Genomic DNA, 21,707 nt, shown 5'->3' on the forward strand with positions numbered 1-21,707 from the left:
GCTCTTCAGCTTGTACTTTGTAAATAAAGTTTATTCAGATGACAGTGATGGCTAGATTTGCCTATAATAAAAGTGATATATCTAATTTATGATCAGAAAAAAATGACCATCTACATTTTAAACATGTGGTTCTTCAGTTCAGCCAGACGAGACTGGTTTACGATTGATGCACTGTACTTTTGTGTTCATAAAATAGTGATTTCTTTTAAAACATCTGGATATACAATAGAAGTAGTACTATAAAAAGCTCAGATGATCCTTTGACCGCTCCATCTGGTCACATGTCACCTGTCTCCTGCTTTAGGTCCATAATTTCAACATAATGTCCACTGTGTGACAAAGGCCAAAAACAATAGCAGCAAGTGCAGGTTTTCATTCTTGTTTGTAGAAATATATTGCACTTTGATGACAAAATGAAAAAATAATCTCAAATGTAATGACAACAATGTGTAGCACTGGCCCGAGTCATGCACGTGGGCTCCTTAAGGCCTCTTTTAAAGCTGCACTATGTAACTTTTCTGGTGGGGGGTCTGTCGCTTATTTGTCTCTATGGATAAGTTTCTGCTTTGCCAAAAATGTTCCAGAGTATGGCATTAAACTAATCTATTTTGCATTTAATTAGTTAAAAGTACTTATCTTGGCTAAAAATACCTTGAAAAAAACTCCACGGATTTGACAAGTAACTTGGCCTAGTGGCATCATCTGCTTGTGTCTATGAACAGAGATTAGCCTAATGACACTATGGTTGTCAAAAGTCCCAAAAATCAGATACTACTTCATACAAAAACTAGTATTGATACTAGATACTCATTTAAGCAGTTATTAATACTAAAAAAAGTCACATTCACAGGATTGATACAAACCTTTCCTCAACAGATTTAGAATGACCTTAAGCTGTATCTGAACACGTATAAGACACATAGACTAGTATAAGACCAAAGACCACAATGGAACGTACCTGGACCACCGATTATACTGATATACTATAAAATAAACTATTATTTAATGTTGAAAATCACATCCTGTAGTTATTTTTTCTTATCATTGTGGTATTGGAGTCAGTACTGAGTCTATTTCTTAGTATTGAAATAGTTTGAAATTTTTGTATCGTGACAACACTAAATGACACACTTTTTCAGTTTCTAGGCAAAGCAATAGCATCTTCTTTGGGAGCAAGCAGATGGCAAACCCTCCACCAGGAAAGTTACATAGTGCACCTTTAAATCTACTGTGGCACAGCTCAGTCTCCATAGGCCACATCACTCCTGTTTGTTCAGAGTCTTTTTGCATAAACCAACAGGGCTGCGTGTGGTTCTAACGAAGTGGTTTTCCTAAAGTCCAGTCTCAGATAGTTCACTTCTCTCGTAGCACACAGACGCCTGCGTCGCACCGCTGTGTTGCCATGGAAGTCACCACCTCCCAAGAGTCGATCACCGGGTCGTAACATTCAATACTGCTGAGGAGTGAGTTTCCATCGTATCTGCACAAAAAATAGGAGCAGGAGTGTTGCAACATAGGATTTTAACAGATTATGCCAAATACTACACGTTTTTTTTTTGTATCCCACTAAAACACCTTTTCCATTTGACCTTGATCCAAAATGACCAAAAGGACATTCAAGCCAAGCCAAAACACAACTGTGTCTAAAATGTTACAAATTAGGGATAAACATTTCTTGGAAAAAATATCCAATTGCGATTTTAGTGTGTAGGATTCTGTTCAAAGTTCATATTTCAGGAGAATTGACAAAAAGACTTAAAAGACTAGAAACCTAATACAAGAATCACACATATTTTAGACCATGTTTGTACAGGCATAAACTACAGGGTTAGCAGTTTTATGCAGAATAATGCAGGATATTTAGTATTTGTTTGTGGAGGAAATGATGGTACTTAAAAAATTGCAAAATGGTAATGCAGAGGTTGAACGTTCCAACAACTACATGCAGATGCCCATTACATGCCAGGTAAATGTTTGAAATGATATAATGATTATTAAAACCTGAAGAACTCTCCTCACCCTGCTATCGCATAGAGCCGTCCACGGAGGACTGTGGCTCCGACGTAGCAGCGTGGCGTGGTCATACTGGCTACAGTGGTCCAATAGTCTGTCCTGATGTTATACACCTCCACTGAGTCCAGGTGAGACACTCCGTCAAACCCTCCAACCACATAGATGTGGTCATTAAGTAACGCCACTCCTGCCCCTAAAACACAAGGATTTTAATGCCAGCAATGATGAATATTTTTTAGTAAGAGATTTCAGATGAATAAACTGACCTGATCTCTTAGTGGCCATTGGGGTCACACTGGTCCAGTGGCCCGTGTGAGGGTCATACCTCTCCACTGAGTTCAGAATATTCAAGCCGTCATACCCACCTGGTGGAGCACAGGGTCATTATGCACTAATAATAATAAAAAGTACCACTGACATGGTAATAAGGTTATAAATTAAAAGGTTGACATTTCATGTCACAGAAATCAGGAAGTAAACTCAAAATGTTTTTTTACTTTTGCATATGCAAATACCTCTCTACTGTTTGCGACAATGGGATATACTAAAACAGAGTATCACCCATGAGTATAAGTAAAGTAAGTATAGTATTGGATATATTATACACTGAAAAGTGTTACCTAAACAGTAAATGAGTCCACTGGCCACGACGAGGCCCGCCCCCTCTCTGGCTGTCTGCATATCTCCCAGCATGCTCCACTGGTCAATGTTTGGGTCGTACCGCTCCATACTCGTGTGTCGACGACTGCCATCAAACCCACCCGCCACATAGATCATATCTGTACTCACAAATCACATTTAGTTACATTTATATCATGGGATTTTGTATCGGCATGATAAAATTATAAATTATAAAAGTATTTGTAAACACTGCCTCACCTCCGAGTGTAGTAGCTCCCGCGAGTCCTCTGCGTACGTTCATAGTAGCCACGGTGTACCAGACCCCATCCTCATCGGCCGTGTAGTCCAGACACTCCACAGAGCTGAGCCGTGAGCGCCCATCATAACCCCCGATCACATACACTCTGTCATGGAGAGACACGGTGGCTACATAACGCCTTTTCCTCGCTATGTTCTACCAGGGAATAAAATTATGAAAATATTGAAAAAAACCAACAAAACATTGTGACTACTAATAATATGCGTAAGATCATAACATTTTCTTTGTTAAAAAATGAACTAAAACAGTGAGGTGTAAATTAACAAAATAAACATTTTAGAACACTTAGGCAGTTAGACAGTTATATATGGTTATGCTGTGATAATGTAATTTTAAAATATGTCTACTGATCCATTTTATTTTTGCTTACCGGAAGGAAGCTCCACTCTTGAGTTTTGGGATCATACTTTTCTACTACGTCGATGGGTGACTGTTGACTTCCAAATCCACCAATGACGAGCAGCACTTCTTTGGCACCTGAAGAAACATGAAGTTTTTATAGGAAGGACGGTTACTAGTGTTGTTAAACACTCCAAAGCTATATGTACAGTATGTGGGTTAGACTCTGACTTTAAGAAGTACAAAGATTCCTTAGCAGGGCTTTTAATCCATTTAGTTCATTTGTCCATCAACAGGGGGGAAAAAGGGTCTCATTTGCCCAATTCTTAAATCTGGAAATTTGGACCAGGAATGCAACTATAGGCCAATTACAATTCTTTGCATATTTTAAGTAATAGAAAAGGCTGTGGTAGAACAATTAATTGACTACATTAACCAAAATATTTGTTTTCATTCAAAATAGTTTGGCTTCAGGCCAAAATATTCAACAGAAATAGCAAATTGCTATTTGACAAACACTATTAAAAAAATTTAGAGAACTTTAACACTATCAGCCATCACATGCTAATACATAAACTCAAAAAACTAAACTTTTCACAGCAGGCTCTTAGATGGTTTACATCTTACCTGGAGTCAAGAGTACAGTAACAGGCACCATGTTAGCACCTCTGGAATATAAAACTGGTATTCCTCAAGGCTCTATACTGCGCTCTTTTGCGGTTCATCGATGTAAAGACAGAACAACAAACATCTGCAATGAGCCTGTCATCAGCGTACTCCTAACACTGTCATCTATGTAACAGTTAAGACTGCAGAGACGACGGCAGAGCTACTAAACAAGTAACTGGTCAGCATCTCCCAGTGGGAAAAAGTGTCCGTCTTTATACAATTCGAAAAACATTTCAATTTGCTTCTCTCTACGCCAAACATCTTTAAACAACTTTTTTTTAATAAATCAAAAATTGTCAAGGTTGAGGAATTTAAATATGTTGGCCTTTTCTTGGACAGTCATTTTATATTTGAAGCTCATATTTTAAAAAAAAAATAAAAAAAATAAGATAATTAGGTCTAATCTGAACTAGTGTTTGTCCATTAATGCTGCCAAATTGTACTTTCATGCAATGATCCTCTCCTATTACTCCTACTGTATCACTCCCTGGGGCCAGGCTACGCAGTTGGCCATCAAAGGTGTAGCCTCCCTGTACAAACGGCTTTAAAAGTGATGGACAAAAGCCCGTGAGATGGCACTATTATAAGATTCTAGAAAAGCACAATTTGCCAAGTTTGAAAATGTTATTAAGTACTCTTTCTTAAAATGTTTAAATCATCTTTCCCCTGAAATTGCAAGTGATATGATCCAGAAATGTAATTCCTGCAGTATCACCATAAGGGGCACAGCAAACAGTGACTGTAGACAAGCCAAATGCAGGAGTGCTGTTAGTCAAAGCATGTTCACTATAAAAGGCCCTACAGACCTGGAACATCCTCAGCGCCAAACTGAAAACTCTCGCAGATCTGAACCAATTTAACAGCAAATTAAAGCAGTGGTTGAAACTAAACAAAGCCTGTGAACACTAAAGCCAATTACAATTACTGTATGTCATTGTAAATATGTTGTACTGCACTTCATTTTGCAATGTTTATGTGTCACTGTTTACCTTTCTTTGTTTTAAGTGAGGGACCAGGTCTGTGATTCCCCAATCTGAGTAAGAACCAAATTTACATCAAAATTCGTTATCACTACAGCAACACACACATGGATAAACTACATCTAATATCTAATCAATTTATTTATTTTACTCTTTAATCAAGTTAAATATGAGCTTTTGTGCAAACAACATGCAACTTCTAACTACCCAAAACAACCAGATCAGTGCAGAGAAACATTAAGGCTAACTGACTTAAGTGCTGTGTTTAACGCACTTGGTGATTACAGCTGGTACGGTATTTTACAAGTCTCTATCTAAAAATAAATGTTATGAGACTTTATTTACTAACTTTGCCTAACTTAAAAGAATGTCAAACTAAAACTATAACTTACAGATGCCACCCACCTATTAAAATTATCAAACTGCAGTTAATAGAGAGCCATTGAAATTTAACTCTAATGAGCCTGTAGTAGCCTAAGAACTGCCATCTGGGAACTCCTAGTGGTCACAGAGCCTCAAGCAATTGCCTGTCCTGTGTGTCGTTAGCTTCGCCTCTTGGTGCCGTGTACAGTAATAATCGGTACCTAGTCTGGCCTGTGTGCGTGGGCCTTGCATCTCGCTCCTCAGCTCGGGTCTCAGGTGGAATTTTTTGGCTTCATCAACGAGGTCTCGACACGGCAGACTGCTCCGTATGAGGGGCTGCAACAAGCCAAAACCTGCTTAATTATGTGATATATGGCAACAGGCAATTAGAGGGAGGTTTCTGCAGAATTACACACATGCATGGTATGTTATCACAGATGTCAGTTTTAATAGATGAGGAACATAAAAGTAACAATTTTGGAAATAATATTTGAAGTATGTAAACTTTCGATCAAATTTTCATGACGATTTTTAAAATTTGCCAATTCATGCTTTAAAATGCAAAAGAAAGAAACAGGAATATAACACAAGCAGTGTTAAGCGGCACAGACCGTTCATTTTCTGTGGCTGGTCCCAGACTTTGGAACTCTTTGCCCCTGGAGTTACGCTCAGTCACTACTTTGTTTCTGTTTAAAGCCAAGCTAAAGACTCATTTGTTCACTCATTTGTTGCCATCAGCTAATGACTGTATTTATTGTTTGTTGTTTTGTATATAGAACTTTTGTTGTTGTTGTTTTTACATTTTAATGCACTTGAAAAGCACTTTGGTTCAGTTTTTGCTGTTGTTAAGTGCTAAACAAATAAAATTTGATTGATTGATTGATTGAAGCAGCAGGGAAATATTTGCCTGGGATCAAGAATACACCTTTCAATACTTTACGGAGATGTGAGTCTGGTCACTGGTGAATCTCCCCGTTTTCAAATGGGCGTGATTGACAAGTGGATTAGCCAATCGGGGGCACTCATGTATGTATATATATAGATAGATATATAGATAGAGATATATATAGATTTTAGTTGTTAATTGTTGGCTTGAAACTCACAAACAGTCTAGCTATGTTTTTTCTGCTCTTTTGTTTTTTCAGTAAAACAGTATTGAAAAGTTACATTTCCTCCCTGAATAATCTCACACTTGAGTTTTGACTTCACGGTGTTCTATTCACAGTGCACATGTCAGTCTCACCTCTGCATCGATGACGTCGGTGATGTAGCGTGGTGTGAGTAGAGGCATCCGCACAAACTCCAACATGTCGGGAAGATACGGCTCTCGCTCTTTTCTGTTGTGTTTCACCCAGTTTAACACGGCCTCAAACACCGGCTCCTCTGAATCTACCTACAAGTATACAGACAAATACAGTCAGCAATTCATACTATTAAAGAAGACATATTGTGCTTGTGTCTGCCATATAGTTATAACTTATGACACCCGTGAATTACTGTGTTATATTTTTGGACCTTTTAAATTGCAATATTGATCTAAAACAAACAACTTCAAGAGGGTAAAAGAGATGGAGAAACAATTATAACACAGTTAACAGCTCTAAAAAGTCGATTTTGCTCTTTGTCTGTTTTAAGTAATGATTTAAAATAGGCAATGTGCAAAAAAAAAAAAGAAAAAGAAAATGGTCTTCAATATTATTATGTTCAATACAGTTTTAATAATTGTGTCACTAAACTAAATTAATTAAAACTAAATGTAACTTTTCTGGTGGATGGTCTGATATCTGCTTGGCTCTGTGGAGCCATTAAATTTATCTATCCACCATTCATTTTATGTTGGGTGTTTTCATAATTTGAACAACATGCATTCTTACTGTGCGTGGGTCCATCTCTAAAAAAGATACGACCTATCACTCTTTTTATGAGTTAGATTAATGCCAGGGAGACAGCAGGTGGCAGCCCCTCCGACAGAGAAGCTACATATTGCACCTTTAAAACAATAATACAGTTTTCCCAAGTGTGAGTTTGATTTATATGTATGTCCTAATTTATGTTACACACAAATGGGGGCTGTGTGTCAGGTAACAGTAAATATATCAAAACGGTAATGAGTAGTTTTCATGGAACTTGTCGTGTGGTTCAAACAGGAAATTCCTGCACACAAAGACACAACTTCAACCTGGTTTCTCCTCTGTCATTTCATTGTCAGTCCAATCCAGAGAGCTGTGTGTGATATAGGCACAGGTTTGTACATGTTTCTTTCACTGCTCGGTGGTTTGAAACACAAATATGAACGTAAAAGATGATTTACACCACATTATCTCCAAATATGTTTTTTCAGGAATACTAGAAAAAAAAAATTCCCCCAAAGCCCCAAAAGCTACACTAACAGATGTATTTTATAGCAATGGGAGGTGCATCCCAGTTGAAAGTGAACATTTCAAGTACCGTATTTTCCAGACTATAAGTCGCACTTTTTTTCATAGTTTGGCTGGAGGTGCAACTTATATGGGAAATTATTATAATATATAATTTCTTGTCTTCTTTGTTGTCACACTGACAACCACTCAAGGGCATGCTCGGCTTGTGTACCAGTATAGCAGCCATGCAGAAGCAGCGCTTCATCTACTTCTGGAGTTGTTCAGACGCAACACTGAGGATGAAGAATTCAATGGATTTAGTGATTTGTAGTGAGATCGAGAGTAAACTTGTTAGCTTGTTTTTTATGCTTTAGTTATCTGATTAACTGTTAATATCTTACGTTAACATATCAGACAAGTACTGTATTCCGTTCTGTCTCTGCTTCATGTAGCTGAATAAATATAAATGTTACATTAGCATGCTGTACTGATATTCAGCCTGTTGTTCTCTATTTTATTGTTATTATTATAACTTGGCTTTAAAGATAAAATGTTTGTTCTTGGTCTTGGATTTTGTAAAATAAATTTCCCCCAAAAATGCGACTTATAGATGCTCTTTTCCTTCATTATTATGCTTTTTTTTGTTGTTGGTGCAACTTATACTGCGGGGTGACTTATAGTCCGTAAAATACGGTAAGTTTTTGAATGCTACATAAATATGGTTAAAATTACATTACAATAGACATGTAACAATATTGGCCAATATTTATTTTATAATGGACTTTACAATATTAGGTGGTCCGAAATTGATGAAACTGACCAGTATCCACTGATCTGTTTCAATGAATCCAACAGGGAGAAGGTCTTAAAGCTAGAGTATTAAATCTATCTACCTAGTTTCTCACAAACACTTTGGCATCACATTCACATGCATTATGCATATAGAGATGCTCTTTCTTACAAGTGTCTGATCAATAAAACAATTTACAATTAGGTGCAGAGAGGGCACAGTGGTCACATTTTGTCACAAAGTGCAGCTTTTAAGGGAAATGTTATGTAATGCAGCTTTAAGAGTTTTAAAGGATGCAATAGTGAAGTATTTATTATTCTTTCAGACATGACGGTGGTTTTGGTCCTTAATAAAATATTTTTAACTAGCAAAAATGTACATAAAAATAATTACAGATACAAATGCATAATTTGAGAGAAAGAAAGGCTAATATTTCTATACAATTCAAAGGACCCTACCCACAATATCAGAGTAAAGTCTTATGCTAAGTGCCTGTATTGCCTGCTTGGGTTTCAGATGACATCACAACATTCACTAGCCCAATAATTTATTAATTAATAATAATTTAATACAGATGGGCTGAAATGAACATTCTTTGAATGCAGATTATTTTTGTTATCTAGTGAGGTTTTGAGAATAGTCAATAATATAAATGATCTGGTTCAACATTTGTGTATTTACCTTTTGGATATTTCATGGCAAAGTACAATGTAATCAACAGGGGAAACTCCGAAATTTAGAAAATCTGAAAACCACGGAATCTAAAGGTTTACCTGTATCTCGTCACATTTGATGAGCTTCTCCACCTCGTTTTGACTGAGCAGCATAAACTCCTCATGTTGCACCACTTCAGAGAAATGTTTTTGGGAGAAGAGCTCGGCCGCCTGCATCAGCTCCAGACAGTTGTGGGTCTCAGCGAAGTCTCTGATACCCAAACAGTTTGAAGGGTCCAACTGACTCTCCAGGAAGTCACAGCATGCTCTTTTCACACCTAACAAGACAATAAATACATTTAAAAACACACTGCTGTAATCCATTCCATTAGAAAGATGAGTACTCCAAATGTGGTCTGCATTATATAGGCAAGGCAAGGCAAGGCAAGTTTATTTGTATACCACAATTCGTACACAAGGTAATTCAAAGTGCTTTACAGAATAAGAAAGACATTAAAACACACAAATCAAAACATAAATAATCACAAATAACCATCATAAAATTAACATTAAAAGAGAAGAGTGCAGAATAAAAACCTTATATAAGGAAAACATTTCTTTAAATATATCATTGTGGTATAGTAAGTCTTCCATTGATTAGACCAACCAGATAAAACAAAAGGCTAAAATTCAATGCTAAATCAAGATAATGAATAAAATCTGAATTTTAAATAGGGTAAGGGGTTGGTCACAAATCATTTTAATTTGAAGTTATGAAAAAGAAAATGTATTAATAGAAGACCGGAGTATTACAGTATTATTTAATTTGATATTGTGTTCGCTGATATAACAATAATTTTGCATTTTATGGAGCTCAACAATAAGCAGTACTTCAGGTTCTGCACCTAAATTTATTTTTTCCCTTAAACTTTTCCAAAGGTTCATATCAGTTCATATAACTTGGTGGTTTATCCATTGAAATTGATTGTATTTGATCTTTACAGCCATAACAGAGTTCAACCATAATAATAATAATAATATATCAAACTTGTATAGTGTTTTTTCTGGACACTCATACTTTACAAACAAACTTACTGACTTACAAAGACTCAAAGAGAATCACACTCTGAACTCTAAGTCAACATTTTTTATTTGATTTTATTTTTTTAATTTATTGAAAAGGATTATTGTAATCTTTGCTTCCTGGCTACTGTTGAAGTCCATTATCCTCATTATCTTATATTTGTATTTGCATATCTAAACGTACCTTTGAGCTGTAGCAGACATGCGGCCGGCAGCAGCTCTTGCACATTCTCCACTGTCACCAAAACTGTCTCTGTGTAAACAAAGTCCAGCAGGATCTCCATAGTTGCTGCAGTCAGGCCCTGGATGTCCACGAAAGACTTCCCCTTCTCCGCCAGCTGTAAAACGCATCAGCCTTATCAACAATACATCAATAGTGTAACAGTATGTGAGGTATAGTGTGTGCATTATCTACTAACATTCACATATGCAAATACGGATATCCAAATTACAATTACTGTAAAAAGAAACATTGCATTACATTTTATTATTAAAAATCTTCCTGAATCTGAATTTCTTTCTCGAGTTTACATTTAAGTCAGATAATGTTGCTTAAAAAAATCATGAACATTTATCCCCCATTATCCATTTCTTTGCACATAACTGCTATTTTCTAACAATATATTGTGACCATCAAAATACTTAGACTTTATGTATTATATGTTTGCCTTTACATGAAAACTAACTGATCATAAAAAAGTTATAACACATAGACCAAAACTGTTACTGGAATAGTTTTTCAGCACTTTTTCCTTTTAATTTAGTCACTCTGAGTCACTACTATGTTATTTTAAAGACAGTTAAAGCATTTTTTCTGGTGGGGTGTCCATGGAGAAGTTGTTTTGCCTCTTCCACAGTATAGCATCAAACTTATTTTATAATGGAAATACAGGAAACACCACCAGGTCAAGTTATAGGTTAGATCTGTGGAGAAGCGAGCCTACTCACAGTATAATTTTGTGTTTTCAAAAGTATAATATTTCAAGAAACTAAAAGTACCTGTAATTAGGTAAACACAACATAGAAAAGTCTAAGGACATACTGTGGAACATTCTAGTCAAACAAATAACATTGTCATGGAGAGAAACAGGTGGAAGACCCTCCACAGGAAAGGTTGCATAGTGCACCTTGAATAGTAATTACCTCACTGGTGAACATGGCACAGAAGTAGTCACTGCATGCAGCGAGTACGATCCGATGAGCGGGGAAGTCCGTGCTCTCGACCCTCAGAGTGATGTCACAGAGCGTGTTACTCTTCCGAAGAGAGTTCATGGCGTTCAAAATGGACTTGGCATGGGAATTTGTCATAATGTCTTTGGGAGCCATGTTGTTCTGGCAGTTTCCCAAAGTTCGCAAACTACTCAGAGAATCTATCAATAAATAAAAGGAAAATATAAACTCATCTTAACTTCATACATATTTGGTTGTGTCATTTGTTGTGATTGTTATAAACATGCAATGTAATATGCCACAGGAGCAACTAATGCAGAATACAGCAGCATGCAACACAAACAAAAAACAGTTTAGTGGAAATTAAATGACTCCAATAATCAAGCAATGATGTTAATCATGTTAGCTAATAATGTTGCTAGATAAAGACGGTAAAGTGTTCACACACTAAAAGACATAGTATTGTGTGCAATGCTATTAACTTAACCTCATATTTAAGAGCGATTCTCTGCCGATGGACTATGGATGCAAAACAAGTTTGTGTCCCTCTAGTACATTTGCAGAAATAATATTTTGTAGAAACTCAGTAAAAAAGCAAGCTAAAATAAACAAATAAATATGCATTGTTTTAATAACAGAATGTTTAATTTTACAATAACATCTCTAAATATCAGAATATATTTTTTGGGCACATTAGACTTGGGAAAATAGTGCAATAATGCAGCATTAACACACGTACAGGCAATATTTATAGACATTAGGCTGTCCTTGGACTATATATTTTGTCATGCTAGTTGAACTTACCGTTAAAGGATTTGAATACTTTTTCCACCACTGGGAGGCAATAATTATAGCTACACATTAGCCAGCAGGCAGCTAACAACAACAACAACAATGCGGTTCACCACAGGGATGGTTAGTTTAGCACTACAAAGTTAGCTCTTGTAGAAAGCAGAGGAAAGGAGACAGAGCACGAAGCCACAAACATCAAAACAAATTGCCAAGAGGTTGAATTTGATACCTGTCACTCCTTTTGTAAGGCTGTTTGAAAAGCTAAGATGCTCTAAGCTAACGCATTAGCGCCAAGTCCCTGGTCTCTTTTCCTTGTGTCAATGAAAATGCCTAAATAAAGCTAAATATACAAGCACTCCATGTTGGTACTAATAATTAACTACCTTTACGCAATGTTCCCGTGATCATTAATACGTCATAATCTAAAATAAAGCCATATTTTGTTCCTAAACGTGCATACTTCCATGAAAATTTGGTTGACAACATCAGCAGAAGGGTCACGGATTGGATCTAAAACAGAACACGTACTACGTCGGTGTGCGTAAGGGCTTCTTCTTTTAAACTTGGCAAACAATGAAATGGTGCAGTGCTGCCACCAACTGGGCTATAACAATATAACAGCTACGTTAAAGTTTTATGAATGGTTTTATCTTCATTCTGTCAAAAGGTCATAGCAGAGTTGAATAGTTGCACAACATATAAATAATGATTTCTATGAAGCAACATTATTAAGAAACTGTAGCCTGTTTAAAGGAAATGAGACTTGCCTCACCTGCTTGTCTTCATGGAGACTTGTATTGATTGACCTGGAATGTCCCATAGAAAGGTTTAAAAAAAACAACCTTGAAGAACAACGTGAGCCTCCTCACTTCTCCACATTTATTTATATAGTCAACAATGTCAATAACTAAGAGACAAGCATCAGTTGACAGCTTGAACACAGTAAATAATTTGTTTGAATGTTTTACCTCTAGGTAAAATCCCCAAACTAGAAATAATAAAATATAAATAAATACGGCATCACTTATATAAAAAAAAAATGATAATTTTGGTTACCCACATCATACATTTGTGACACTCTAGATCCATATCAAGCATGGACCTAAATATCTTCTGATTGCCTCACATCCTTTTTCTTGCAACACATACATTAATGATATTTTTCATCAAAACATCAAATAATTCTGTAAACAGTATTTCTTTTCCAATTCTGTTTTAATGACGCTCTTTTACTTCCAGTTTGCTTACATCTGTACGTGCGCGCTCCCCGTGACGCACGCCTTTCAACAAGATGCCTTCCGCGCGTACCCGCTCCACTGTCTCCGATTCAGCCGCCGTAGTAGCAATGGTAAGTCACTTTTCTACGATGATACACGCCAGACTTCTTCATCGATACAACAAATTATTCCTTTGCCTTGTAAGACGCATTAAAATAAATGCAAATTATCATTTTTTCCCCAGGCAGGCACGTACGGCGGCTTCGCGTAGGAGGAGCTTGTGGCGTGTTTCCGCTAGGCCGTGAGCGAAAGGTACACACGGTAATCTATGAACCCTGACTCGGAATTACTGAATAGTAGTGATAGATTAGTTTCCAGCTATTGAACGGCGCCAGATAGAGTAGGAGTAGTTAAATTGTTGTGCACAACGTGAGGCTGTTTGTTGGGAAGGAGTGGCAGCTTTGGACCGGGCACTGCTGCGATGGAAGCCGAGTTGCAGGATATCGATGAAAACGGGAGTTGGACGGAAATCTATCAGGTATGGACCGACACAAATCAAGGTAGAAGTGAATGCTGTTGTATTGAGTTAAATACGAAAAGGATGAACAAAAGCAAGCCTCCTAGTATTAAGTGTCAAGTTGAAGCCAGTGATCAGGGCTGGAGTGTGGTGGCATGGGTCTGTCAACAATTTAGCGTTTATTCACCAGTAAGGATTTGGTTTAGTTCATTTGAGTCCTCATTAGCTTTGACAAGAGCAAGTATACCGTGGGACCCTTCATTTAGAATTTTCATATCAAATTTACAAGCTAATGTTAAAACAACATCTATAAAGGTAGACTGGTCAGTAAAGTGAAATTTTGAAGTTTGTCTTCAGATAGAATGTACATAGGAAACTTGAATTATACTTCGTGTTACCCATTTCTGTATTAATCATTACCTAGAATGACAAAATAGAATAATGTTCATAAATTCCATTAAATACAATTTCTCAGAAGATAAACTGTAGTTTTCATCATTTATTTGTGGTGACAACATTGCCTAGTAAACATCTACTCAATAAACATGATATAGTGAGTAGTGAGTACAATATAGACTCTATAATGTACTAAGAAACTTATAAATATACATATTTATATGTATGTATGTTATATATATCTCAAATTATTATTATTATTAATTTATTTTTTTTACCATAACCTTTATATTGGTACCATGCCTACAGTGTTTAACACTTGCCCAGGACTAATTGAATGTCTGTGTATATAATGTAAATGTCACATGTTTTGCTTTTGTAGGATATTCGACAGCAGTCATGTGATCTGCCGTGCAAAGTTGCCAAACTACCTGAAAACAAGACTCGAAACCGCTACAGAGATGTCAGCCCTTGTGAGTAACACTTTCCTCTTAAGTAAAGCATTATAGCTTAAGTCTTGGGTTGTATTCTCTGGAGCTTTGTTGCTGGTGAATGATGTTTGCGCCTGGGCGTTCATCAGTTTCACTGCTGTTATTTCTCACAGTTGACCACAGCAGAATTCATCTGCAGCTCGGTGCTAATGACTACATCAATGCAAGTTTAATAACTGTGGAGGAGGCACAGAGGAAGTACATCCTCACTCAGGTGAGGACACTTTATTCAAACATCTTTACCCTTTGTGTGTTTGAGACTAAATACCTTAATCTGCATAGGATATTACTGCAAGTGCTATGGTATAATTACCCCATGAATCCTTGGTGTGTTTTAGGGACCCCTTCCAACAACATGTGGCCATTTCTGGGAAATGGTTTGGGAGCAAAGGTCACGAGGTGTGGTGATGCTCAACAGAGTCATCGAAAAGGGCTCGGTAATTATATAAATAATGATTCATTTATTTTTACACATGCTTTTATTGTAACATTAACATTTATGTTTGCATTTTTGGCATATAGTAAGTTACAGTTTTTCTTGTTTTGTGCTCAGATCAAATGTGCTCAGTATTGGCCTCAGAAAGAGGCTAAGGATGCTGTTTTTGAAGACACCAACTTTAAAGTCACCTTTGTTTCAGAAGACGTCAAATCGTACTACACTGTTCGCCAGCTGGAGCTGGAAAATCTTTGTGTAAATATCATTTTACTCTTCTATTTTACTATTCTCTGTATCAGTGCAATAGAGGAGAGGATCTTCAGCAGGGAGACATTTCATATCTGCTTTTCTTTTTGCAGACAGGAGAGACTCGTGAGATCCTACATTTTCACTACACTACCTGGCCGGATTTTGGAGTACCAGAGTCTCCTGCTTCCTTCTTGAACTTCCTGTATAAAGTTCGGGAATCTGGCTGTCTGAACTCAGACCAAGGTCCTGTGGTAGTCCACTGCAGTGCCGGCATTGGCCGCTCTGGGACCTTCTGTTTAGTGGATACCTGCCTCATATTGGTTTGTATTCAATAATATGTGAATTATGTCATTAGCTGCACATTGGGCTCTCTCTCCAACTTAAGCTGAATTGATTGCTACTTCTTAACCAAATGAAACTTCTAATACAATCTAAAATCATTCCACTAATATCGTGTGTTATTGCTCCACAGATGTCCATGCGGCGGGATCCTTCATCTGTTCGTATCCGTGACGTTTTACTGGAGATGCGGCGTCACAGAATGGGGCTGATCCAGACTGCAGACCAGCTGCGCTTCTCCTACCTCGCTGTGATCGAAGGCGCCAAGTACATTGATGGAGACAAGACTTTACAGGCAAGAACACATCTCTTTACAAAGCATTTATCAGCAACTAATTAGATTTATTGTGATGGATCAATTAAATTATTTTTAGTTAATTATAATATTACTTAGGTCTGCTTGACTTAGGCTCATAATGAAATGTTTTTATTTACACTAGTGATGGCATTATAAAAGTGGCTTTGATCCAGATGTTTAGGAGTAGATCGAGCACATGTTACTTAATAAAATTTATTTTTATTTACTTTTTTTCCGCCATTGAATACAGTAATAACTGAAACCATGATTTTTAAATTGGATTAATCGCACAGCCCTGAAACTACTACCATATGACTATTAATCCATCATTTCACCCCCCCCCTCTTTTTCTCTAGTCACTGACATGACTAGAGAAAAAGAAATGCTCTAGTCATGTCAGTCCTGGTTTGATGATAAGATAATCTTCACGTGTCCCATACAGGATTCATGGAAAGAGATTTCATATGAAGAAGACGAGCCTCCAGAGTTCAGCCCTCCACCGCTGCCTCCGCCCAGAGACCACAAGGCCCAGCCGATCATCCTCCTTGGGTAAAACTGAAAAACCATCTCTTTCATTGATATTTAGACTGTTCTGATTTTAGAAAGGACTGGTAGTCCCTCTCTCTGATGAGAGCAGGTGCCAATGTTCCTTTATCAAGTGTATGGTATTTTTAATGGGGCTAAGCATGTTAGCACATTTTATTGAATTAACTAAAAAAAACATTAATTGTTACTTCTCAGTAACCAGTTATTGCTGGTTTGAATGAAGCCTGCACCAGATATGAACTAGGACTAAACAAGGACTAGTTAGGAGGACTGAGAACCAGATCTGAACCAGGACTAAAGCAGTACTAAACCAGGACTATGCCAGCCTACTATTAGGCTCATAGTGAACAAAAAGGAGCAGCAGAGTACACAGAACAGCCACAGGAAATAGAGGCTTTTGATATATAAAAAAAACCCAACACATTTCCCATTCAAGGTTCAGTAACATTCCAATCGTATATTTGAATGTAGTCATTAGAAAAATAATTCAATAACAAATAATGATAAAATATTCTAATCCGGAGCCTATTGATATTATTTGGACTTCATTTTTAAATACATTGACACATCATATCCAAGTTGTCTGAGATTAAGTCAAAACCGCAAAGCCATGGGTGAAGAATACTACAGTATATTTAAAGGCTTAATGGTAAAATAAAGAGCTATTTAAGAGGTAAAAAACCCTTATTGCATTGTTTTTTTTGACCTTTTGCACACAAAATATTACAATTTAATCATGCGGGTTATCTCGATTAAAAAAAAATAAATTTATCACTGCCTAGCTCTAATTTTTTTAATATATTTTCAAATACAATTGTTTGCGAAATCCACAAGCAGGTCAGTTATCATGTCAAGAAATGTGGATGGACAATTTGAGGAAAAGCATCCAACAGCAAATCTTCTGAAAAAATATATGATAATATTTGAAAAGTAATGCTAATTGACCTAATTAATTTTAATATTTAGGAGTTTGTGAAATATCAATTGAAAACCCGAAATATTAAACCTGATTCAGATCCATTATTCTGCTTTATCCCTTTGTGTATATGAATAATCAAGTAGCTACAGAGATGTGGGAGTGGTGTAGATGAGAGGGTAGGTGAAACACAAATATTCTCACTCAAGCCTCAAATGCAGGATTACTCAAACATGAATTAATCAGTCTAATTACAATGTTTGCGTAAGTAAATTATGAACAAAGTTATAACTGTGTTCCTTCATTAAAGTTAGGTTGTGTTAGACTTGATTTTACATGTCACTTAAACAATTTTTAGACAAACTATATTGATCCATATATAAATGTACTTTGACCTTTTATAGTTCAATATTACAATGATGAAACTCTTTAAATCACTTGTAAAAAGGAACATTGAAGAGTAATACAGTTGTCCCTCACTATAACGTGGTTCACCTTTCGTGGCCTCGCTGTTTCGTGGAATTTTTCAGTGTATGAACGTGCATTATGTTTTGCGTCCTGATTGATTGACAATGGTCTACAGTCCTTTAGCCACTCTCCTCTATGCCGTGTCTCCTGTACAGTACAGAATGTGTTCAGCCAAATTTACATAAACGTTCGATCGCAGTGTGACTCTGAAGTGCTGTATGTTTGCAAGTTTCCTCCCCGACAAAACTCACAATGTTGATGAAACGTTCTGCACCGTCAAAGACACCTACGAAGGTTTGAACTTTGAGAATGTTTAAACAAGAGAGAAATAAGAGAAAATGTTAATGCCTGTGTGAGAAAAGTGTATAAAGTGTGTGGTGAGAGGTTTTAACGCCTTAGAACATATATAATAATTGTAAAAAATAACGCTGACTACTTCGTGGATTTTGCCTATTGTGGGTTATTTTTAGAACGTAACCCCCAAGATAAATGAGGGACCACTGTATGAGGTTAAAACATGTCATGTTGTTTTTCATTCAGATCTTCAAAAGAGCCAGAGCTGCGCCAGAGAACTATTTCATATGGTGCTAATCATGTGGATGACCCCGCTGGAGTCCAAGACACAAATTCCACCCCGTCTCACCACGTCCACCCTTACTCACAGGAGGCCAAGACAGGGGAACCCCAATGTCCCAAACGGGAGACTTCCAAAATCGAGGATGTTCCAGAAGCTGGAACGTGGTCGCCCTTCTTAACCAACGTGTGCCTGTACACCGCTGTGGCCCTCAGTGCATACGCCTGCTACCGAGCCTATTTCCACTGATCTCTGTCCTCCATTTTGGTTTGGTTTTGTTCACTCTGCTCTGTTCCTGATGGAGTGGACTTTGCTGGATGTTCTCACAGTTTTAATAGATTTAATCGTATTTCAGGTCGGGGCTGGGACTTTGACTAAAGGAGATATATTATGCATTATTGTGGTTTATTTAAATAGTTTTTTGGACCAGGGTTGTCACTCATTAAAGGTGCACTATGTAACTTTTCTATTTGAGGGTCCACCATTTGTTTGCCTACTTGAAGTTGTGGTTGCTTTGCCTAGAATGTTCTAAAGAGTGGCATTAAACTCATTTGTTGCCATGGAGCAGTGCTCAGGAAAAAGCATGTTTTTCCAAGATATTTTCTTTAATAATAAAAAGTCTGTAATTGGATAAATGTAAGATGGAGAAGTTGAATGCCATGCTGCGGAACATTCTGGCCTATTGTGCATGATTTTGCATATGTGTACAAATGCATCCAGCTGATGGTAACAGTTATTTGATCAAACAACCAATAACTGATTAAAGAAATTGAACAGAAGGTGCTTCAGTTAAAACCAAGAATTTGTCTATTCAGAAGAAGCGGACCTCACCAACGAGGATTAAACATGAGTGAATGAAAAGGCCACAAAAATGGCATGTCTGAAAGTAAATTTTGCTTAATATATCTCCTTTTAGATGTGCACTATGTAACTTTTGTGCTTGAGGGTTTGCTACTTGTTTGTTATTTCGTTGCCTAACCTTAGAATATACCACAGTATGGCATTAAACCCATCTATCGTTAGGGAGATGAGCAAGTGACATCTTAAGACCAAGTTATTGGTTGGCTCTGTGGCAAGGCAACCACAGTAAGAATGCAGTTTTTTTTTTGTAAGCAATACCAAAACAGAATGCAAGATCAGTTTAATGTTATACTGTGGAACATTCCAGGCAAAGTAATAACACATGAAGAAAAGAGAAAAGCAGAAAGGTTACAAAGTGAACCTTTTGTTTCAGGGTTGGTATGACATAACTGCCAATCCTCATTCACCCAAAAAAAACGTTTTATTATTTTCATGAATTTGTTTAATAAGTTGATGCTCAGGGCTTTAGTTTTTCAGGTGTCACATGAAACAGAATGGAAATACAATAATGTACAGTAGTGATAAAGAAAAGAGAAGATGCCCTAACTATTTAAAATGTCTGTTTAAAATTACCAAATATTGTGTGCTCCTTGTACAATTTTATTTAGGATGTCACAGTGTAAAAATGTAAGATTATTATGTAAAGAAACAGTGATTTTATACAAACACCATTATTAATCATGAATATATAAATTAATACATTCAAATTCTATTCATTCACACTGACTAATATAGATGACCATATTTCATTCAAAGTTTCTTACAAATCAGTGTTGTGTGTCCCATAAAATCTCATGATTGGCTTCAAAAATCTAAATCTGATATTTAATTATGATTCATATTACTAAGTGTCATAAGTAAAATCGTTCATCCCGACATCCCTACATTTCATCCAATCCGAATGTATTTTAATTTCTACATGGTCTATACTAAAAGAGGGCTCATTTATTAGTGGCTGGACACGGGTTGTTGTGTGCTTAAGGGTTAAAGTTATTTCTGGCCAACTTTTTAAATGCAAAAGGCTCTGATAAGGATGTGTTAGAAAACTGGGCCGCAGCTACTATGTCCTGTACTGTAGATGTATGTGATTTTCTACTTTCATTTATTATTTTTTTGTCGCCAGCAATACAAATACTCAATAGCGTAACCCTTTATCAGACTATAGAGATCTGAACGGGGAACCAGGGATTGTGAGTAGGGCTGAATGAACTTGGAAAAATGTTGAATAGCAATTTTTTTTGACAATTATGTTTGATTAAGGTCAAATTTGTAATGTATTTATAAAATCAATTCTTCATTTTAATACATTTACATTTGAGAGGCTGAAATATGAACACAACTATTACCCGAATCACTTTCATTTCTGAACATGTTTGTAGAGGGCTAAACTACAGGGTTAGCAGGTTTTAGACAGATGAAAACTCTGGGCTGTTGCCATAGCAATTTAAACAAAATATATTTTTTGACTGTTGGTGACCCAACAGAGACAAGATATTTAGTTGCAGTCTTTGAGATTTGCTGATTGCAACCATTTAAATTTTAATTGCAGTTTCGATTTGATTTCCATTTTTCATTCAGCTCTAATTGTGAACAAACCAAAAATCCAACACCAGCACTGCAACTTGTATAATATGCTGTTTCTAATTGTGTGTACATTTTTTTCTGAGCTGGCAAAGGCATTAAGTTTTATATAATTTAGATTTTTCATTTTTAGCATGCTGCATCTGTCACTTGGCGGGTTTGTCCTAAGAAGAGATTTTTTTTTTGAGCTGCTAAGTTTCAGTTTATGACTCAAAACATTGTGGAGTCAAACAGCTGTACTTCTCATTCGAATGTATTTGTCCCATCTGAGGATATGCCCATATTAAATATATATTTTGTGTAATCAATTCAAGTCTGATTTTTAAATTTTTTTTATTTCTACAGTTCTGACATAATCCTCGTGAAATCTATTTATTTATTAGCTCTACTGCATTTTTGCATTTTTTCATATTCTCATTTGTCACTGTTGATGCTTGAGGCTTTGTTTTATATGATGTAAATTATTACCTATTTTTTTCCATCACCTGCTTGTCTCTGCGGAGCTCTTATTACTTTGCCTAAACTGTTTCACTTAATAAGCTCCATGGAGACAAACAAGTGATGCCACCAGGCCAAGTTACAAGCAGTATCTATGGAGAGGTGACCCCAGGCACAGAATGATAGTTTTTATTCAAGGTATATTTGAGCAACACAAAACACCTACAA

The 21,707-nt window shown here is 36.6% G+C and overlaps 2 protein-coding genes across 3 annotated transcripts; one reads left to right on the top strand and one right to left on the bottom strand.

Moving 5' to 3' along the window:
* Positions 1–10: 10 nt before the first annotated feature.
* On the bottom strand, positions 11–12,678 carry LOC117373476 (kelch-like protein 12). 2 transcript variants are annotated; one of them, XM_033969519.2, is made up of 12 exons: positions 12,165–12,678; positions 11,334–11,560; positions 10,375–10,528; positions 9,228–9,445; positions 6,548–6,697; positions 5,526–5,640; positions 3,324–3,430; positions 2,893–3,088; positions 2,634–2,792; positions 2,280–2,378; positions 2,020–2,206; positions 11–1,480 (listed from the first exon to the last, which is right to left on the bottom strand). In XM_033969519.2, exons 1-12 carry the CDS (start codon positions 12,220–12,222, stop codon positions 1,354–1,356), a joined length of 1,797 nt encoding a protein of 598 aa, XP_033825410.1. In that variant the 5' UTR covers positions 12,223–12,678; the 3' UTR covers positions 11–1,353. The 2 variants fall into 2 exon arrangements, with proteins under 2 accessions (XP_033825410.1, XP_033825411.1); XM_033969520.2 differs by having other exon boundaries at positions 12,382–12,667.
* Positions 12,679–13,400: 722 nt separating this feature from the next.
* Positions 13,401–21,349, top strand: LOC117373875 (tyrosine-protein phosphatase non-receptor type 1-like). The gene is made up of 10 exons (XM_033969996.2): positions 13,401–13,500; positions 13,614–13,907; positions 14,665–14,755; positions 14,887–14,987; positions 15,112–15,210; positions 15,327–15,464; positions 15,569–15,778; positions 15,931–16,092; positions 16,538–16,644; positions 18,566–21,349. The coding sequence occupies exons 2-10, from the start codon at positions 13,851–13,853 to the stop codon at positions 18,846–18,848; spliced, it is 1,248 nt and encodes a 415-aa protein (XP_033825887.1). The 5' UTR covers positions 13,401–13,500; positions 13,614–13,850; the 3' UTR covers positions 18,849–21,349.
* The last annotated feature ends 358 nt before the right edge of the window (positions 21,350–21,707 follow it).

This window comes from Periophthalmus magnuspinnatus, chromosome 7 (assembly GCF_009829125.3).
Source record: "Periophthalmus magnuspinnatus isolate fPerMag1 chromosome 7, fPerMag1.2.pri, whole genome shotgun sequence".
Lineage (NCBI taxonomy): Eukaryota > Metazoa > Chordata > Actinopteri > Gobiiformes > Gobiidae > Periophthalmus > Periophthalmus magnuspinnatus.

Coding starts and splice junctions, on each gene's coding strand:
- LOC117373476 (XM_033969519.2), bottom strand. CDS start 12,222: ATGTGTAGCTATAATTATTGCCTCCCAGTGGTGGAAAAAGTATTCAAA. Junction 5,641..6,547: donor CCGACGTCATCGATGCAGAG/GTGAGACTGACA, acceptor GGCTTGTTGCAG/CCCCTCATACGGAGCAGTCT. Junction 2,379..2,633: donor TGGACTCATTTACTGTTTAG/GTAACACTTTTC, acceptor GTGCTCCACCAG/GTGGGTATGACGGCTTGAAT.
- LOC117373875 (XM_033969996.2), top strand. CDS start 13,851: ATGGAAGCCGAGTTGCAGGATATCGATGAAAACGGGAGTTGGACGGAA. Junction 14,756..14,886: donor CTACAGAGATGTCAGCCCTT/GTGAGTAACACT, acceptor TATTTCTCACAG/TTGACCACAGCAGAATTCAT. Junction 14,988..15,111: donor GGAAGTACATCCTCACTCAG/GTGAGGACACTT, acceptor GGTGTGTTTTAG/GGACCCCTTCCAACAACATG.